Genomic DNA, 5,097 nt, shown 5'->3' with positions numbered 1-5,097 from the left:
CCCTGGGGTACCATAACCCCCCAGTCGCTGCTCTGGGAAGGAGCACTGGCATGGTGGGAGATGGAGATGGTGATGGGAGGGATTGGGGAGGTGTATTAAAGGGGTTCACTGGAGGGAGAGCACATTATTGGGGTGCACTGGGGCAAGGGTGCACTAATGAGAGTACATCGAAGGGGTGCACTGGAGAGAGGGTGTATTAAAGGGGTTCACTGGGGAGGGGGACCGTTATTGAGGTGCATTAAAGGGGTTTATTGGGGGACAGTGCAGTAAGGGGGTGCATTGAGGGGGTGCACTGGGGAGAGAGTGCATTAAAGGGGTTCACTGGAGGGGGCATTGAAGGGGGGGTGCATTTGCAGCGGGTGTCCATGGGCTGCAGGGACAGACAAACAGCAGCAGCTCCACAACTGTGCGGAGGGTTTGCCCCTACCCCGCACGAGCTCCACGGGTCCCTCTGCACTGCTGAGGGGGGTCTGCCTGTATTCCATCCCCCCAGTGGCTCTCATTCCCAGCTCCTGAGGCAGGATGCCCTTTCCTGGTCTGTCCCACACACCCCGGCTCCCCCCCGCAGCCTCCCCTTTTCTCTCCTCCCTTAATAATCAAATTCTCCGGAGCACTTTGCGGTGTGGCAGCCAGCCAGAAAGGGTTTTTTTAAACTCCACCAGCTCACAATTAAACAAATCCGGGGCTGACGCTACTCGATAGGCGCTTATTCCCCTCCCTGAGAGCTGCCGGGGGATCCAGGGGGGTCCAATGCCTTCGTTCCCAGCTCCGATACCACCTCACCGTATGGGGCTGCACATCTGACTGAGGGACGAGGGCTCGGAGGGGGTTTGCGCCAGGGGTTTGGGGTGGGGAACGGGGTGTCCGCTGTGCCAGCGCTGCTCTGATGGCAGAGCATCCCCCTGCGAGAGCGTGCTGCTATTTTTAGTCACTGAGTCCTTGTTGATGGCGCAGCATCGAAGGCAAGGGAGCAGCCGGAGGAGCAGCAGGGCTGGATCAGGCCCCGCGGGATGAGCAGCAGCTGGGAAGCAGGGCCAGCGTGCAGGGAAACGGGGAATACCCTTTGCCCCCTGGGGCTGAGGCGTTGTGGGTTTTGGGTGCTTACCGAGGGTCCCTGCCATGGGAAGTCCTGGGCTGCCTTCAGAGGGCTCCGGATCTGGCCATGCCATGTCCCTGCCAGGCAAGAAGAAGGGGGAGGAAAGGGGAGAAGGCAGGGAAGGAAAGAAGGAGGAGTGGGGGGAGGAAAATAACACGGAATCCAGCCACGCAGCACAAATCCTCTTGGGCGGCAGGCGGGCTGCGGGCCACCGTGTGAGCGGGCGGCTGTGCTGGCCTGGCAGTGCCGTGTGGTGGCCCAGCTCGCTCCCAGCACCAGCCCCGTGCCATGCATCAGCCCCCCCGCACCATGGCAGCCCCCTGCACTTGCAGTGTGACCCTGTGCACCATCATAGCCCCAGGTCATGCCCTGGTGCTGGGTGGTGCATCAAGTCCTTTCTGTGTGCCCCATGAGTGACACAGGGGCTGTGCTGGGCTGTCCACGCTCCCTTGGGACCAAGAGGATGGGATGCTCTGTGGTGGCTATAGCCAGCAGTGAGCACTGCTCCTTGTGTTCCGGGGACAGGGTTGCACCGGTGCTGGTCACCATGGTGCCCCAAGTCCCTGCCTTCTCCCTTCCCAGGGACCCACACCATGAGCCCTGGCCATTGCACAGCTTTGCCAAGGGCAAGTGTCCAGCCACAGCCATGCACTGACAGCCCTGTACAGATTCCCATCTCAGAGGCAGTGGCTGGAAACTTCTTCAGGGTCAGGAGAGCATGTCCAGCAGGGAGGTGGCAGGGACAGTGAGTGTGCAGGGCCCCTGGGACCAGCCACAGCCACCTCCCTCTCCGGGGGAAGGCCATAACCTCCCTGCTGTTGACAGCTTGATTTGATGCCATTAAAGCGTTTGCTCGGAAACAGCCTACATCAGGCACAACATCTGGCACAGCCCTTCCCCAGCAAAGCTGTGGTGGATCCGAGGGCAGAACTGGCCTCTGGCTCTGCCAGTGGGTCTGGGTGCTGCTGGTGATGAGTGTGTCCCCTGCCAGGGACAACCTGGTGCCCAGGTGGCCCACAGGGACATGGGACCACGGCTCTGGCTCATGGGATTTCAGCTGGAACATGTTCCCTCTGTGCATCCCCACCTCTGTGTGCCAATGACTGATCCGTCCCCTCGCACTGTGCGCTTTTGCTCATCCTGACATTGTCCCAGCTGTTTGTAAAATTAACAATAATTAATTAATAACAATAATTAATTAATCATGATAATTAATAATAAAGGAGAAAGGGGAGAAAAGCTCCCCCTAAAGCTTCAGCCCAGGGTCTTCTCAAGCCTATTTCATTTTTCAAACCCACTCCCACACAGCATGAGGGGCCCTTTGCTCCCATTAATTCTCCTACCACTGCCCAGGGCTGCCCCACAGCCTGGCTTTGATTTTCCTGCCTTTGTTCCAGCAGCACTGGCACAGGGCTGGCACAGGACGACATGCTGTGGTAGGCGGCTTTTGTGCCAGCTTTCCAGATGTTTTTGACCCATCTTTTCCCTGGAATTTAGGCTGTATCTGCATCCACTTGCCTGCAGAGCCTGCAAGATGCAGCTGCAATATGTGGCAGTGACATCGAAAACATCCCAAAAGGGGATGGGGAACAGGGAAAGATGGGGTGCTGGGCTAGTGTGGGTGGCACTGAGCCTGGCTCTGGTGGTGCCCGAGGACACTGTGTGATCGGTGCATCCCTGAGCAGCTGGCGTTTATGGAAATAGAACTAAATAAAGCCCCGTGTGTGTGTGTGTGTTTGTAGACCCCTAAAAGGTGCTGAGGTGTTACTAGTGGGTGCTGCAAGGAAAAGGGACCGAGCTGGGACTCGTCAAACCAGCAGTGTGGTTTATGTGGCTGTGGCAGAACCTCCAGCAAAGGGACTATCTGGAGCCATGCAGCGTTTGGCATGTTGTGGTGGTGGCATGACAGTGGTGCAGGGACATGTGGGGACACAAGTGAATCCGTGTCCTGGCTCAAGGCTGCCTGGCACCACAGGAAAACGTGCCAGGAGCTGGGGTGGGCTCGGCACAGACACCACCAGCACCCCACCCCTCCCCTCTCGTTACATTCATTGCCTTGATGGAGGCTGAGGGGACAGCACTGGTGTCACGGCTGCGTCACTGCTAAGGGAGCAGCACTGGGGATGTCCCTGGACAGCTACAGACCCTTGGGGCTGCCCTAACCCAGGCTGCCAAATCTCAATTCACGTTCAAAACAGGCTTGTGTCCACCCCAGTACCTTCAACCCACCGGTGCTGGGGACAGGCAGGATACATCCCCCTCTCACCAAGCCCTTCATTAGCCCCCACAAGCCACTTGACTGCCTAAAGAGATCAAACCAGTGACCCAGGTGTGTCTCTGCTCCCAGAGCAAGCGGGGTGAGGAAATGGGGAGCTTTAATGACGACGGTGGTGAGGCACTCAGTAATGACGGCTGCTGGCGGGAGCAGACAGCTTCCAGATGGCATCGCACCGGGGCAGAGGGATCGCTGGGGCCAGGGGGGCTGCAGGAGGCAGCAGCCGGCAGAGACGGGCAGAGCCAGCAAGTTGAAATGACTTTTTTTGCAGCAGAGCCTGTGGTTCTGGCCCTCTGTGCTGCTGCTTCCAGTAATTAGCCCAATAATTAAAAAGAATGGCGATAAGAGGGGTGTGCAGAGGCGCTCGCAGGATCCCGGCATCCCTGGGGAGGCGTGTGAGAAGGGCGGGAGTGATTTGCAGATGTGAGGGCTGGTGGATGTGTGAAACACAAAGCAGGGCTGGAGGACCCCGACACGGTGTGGGGGTCACTGCACCAGGTGGAGCAGGCAGGGAGGGGTGGGCAGCTCCAGCAGCAGGGGCAGGAGGGTGTCTGGGGCCAGTGCAGGCAGGGAGGGGGCAACCAGATCCCAGCACCCTCCTGCCCGTGGGCACCGTGCTGCCATGCAAGGAGGTGGGATAGAGGGGAGTGCAGGACGCTGCAAGGTGGGGATGCAGTGCCAGGCAATGTGATGCAGGGTGACATGGCACGATGCAGAGCGATGCAAGGTGACGTGGAGCCAGCTGCTGCCATCCAGGGCGGTGCAGTGCACAGGGAGGGGATGCAGGGCAATGGGATGGGATGCCATGCAGGGCAATGAGATGCAGAGCCATGCAAGCCGATGCAATGCAGGGCAGCACGATGCAGGGCGATGAAATGCAAGGTGATGTGGTGCAGGGTGATGTGAGGTGAGGCAGGAGGATGCAATGCAGGGCAATGCAATTCAGGGCGATGCAATGCAAGGCAACACAATGCAGGGAGTTGAAATGGAAAGTGATGTGATGCAGGATGATGCACAGCAATGTGATGCAGGGCGATGCAAACCAGGGTGATGAAATGCAAGGCAATGTGAAGCAAGGGTAGCGTGAGGCGATACAATGCAGGGCAAATCAGGGCGATGCAATTCAGGGTGATGCAAGGCAACAAGATGCAAGGAGATGAAATGCAGGGCAATGTAATGCAAGGCAACATGATGCAAGGAGGTGAAACACAAGGTGAGGTGTTGGAGAGCAATGCAAGGCCATGCAGGCAATTCAATGCACCATGGGGTGATGCCAGACAATGTAGGGCAATGTGAGGTGATGCAGCATCACATGCTGTATTCCAGGGCGGCTGTGGGGCGATGCCCAGCAGTTGAGGTGAGGTGAGGCGATGATGCCCCCATGGTGCAGGTGACGCTGGCCTTCTCGGTCCCCGGCCCACCACGGTGGCGACGCTTCATTTGAATTCTCGCCTCTCTCTCTTCGCAGATAACAAGCCCGCGCCATGCAGTCCTTTCGAGAAAGGTGTGGTTTCCATGGCAACCAGCAGAGCTACCAGCCGACTTCACAAGATACATCACGCCTGGAGAATTACAGGCATCAAAGTCAGGCAGGGCCGAACTGTGAGCGGCAGAGGCTGGTGGCGAAGGAGTACTACAGTCAGCAGCAGCTGCCATATGCGGGCTATGAGAACAGCGCCGTGGAGAAATACCACCGGGGAAACAAGCAATTAGCGGGGCAGGCGGC

At 58.3% G+C, this 5,097-nt stretch overlaps 1 protein-coding gene across 1 annotated transcript in view; it reads left to right on the top strand.

Annotated features, from left to right (window-relative positions):
• Positions 1 to 5,097, top strand: part of RAI1 (retinoic acid induced 1) — a 60,702-nt gene that overhangs the window by 48,437 nt on the left and 7,168 nt on the right. Inside the window, exon 4 of the mRNA XM_017734282.1 lies at positions 4,840 to 5,095. Coding sequence (XP_017589771.1) covers positions 4,856 to 5,095 — 240 coding nt within the window. The 5' untranslated portion in view covers positions 4,840 to 4,855. The remainder of the gene's footprint in view (positions 1 to 4,839; positions 5,096 to 5,097) is intronic.

Source organism: Corvus brachyrhynchos, unplaced genomic scaffold (genome assembly GCF_000691975.1).
Source record: "Corvus brachyrhynchos isolate BGI_N302 unplaced genomic scaffold, ASM69197v1 scaffold5, whole genome shotgun sequence".
NCBI classification, from domain to species: Eukaryota; Metazoa; Chordata; class Aves; order Passeriformes; family Corvidae; genus Corvus; species Corvus brachyrhynchos.
This window is presented reverse-complemented; position numbering and strand designations above follow the sequence as displayed.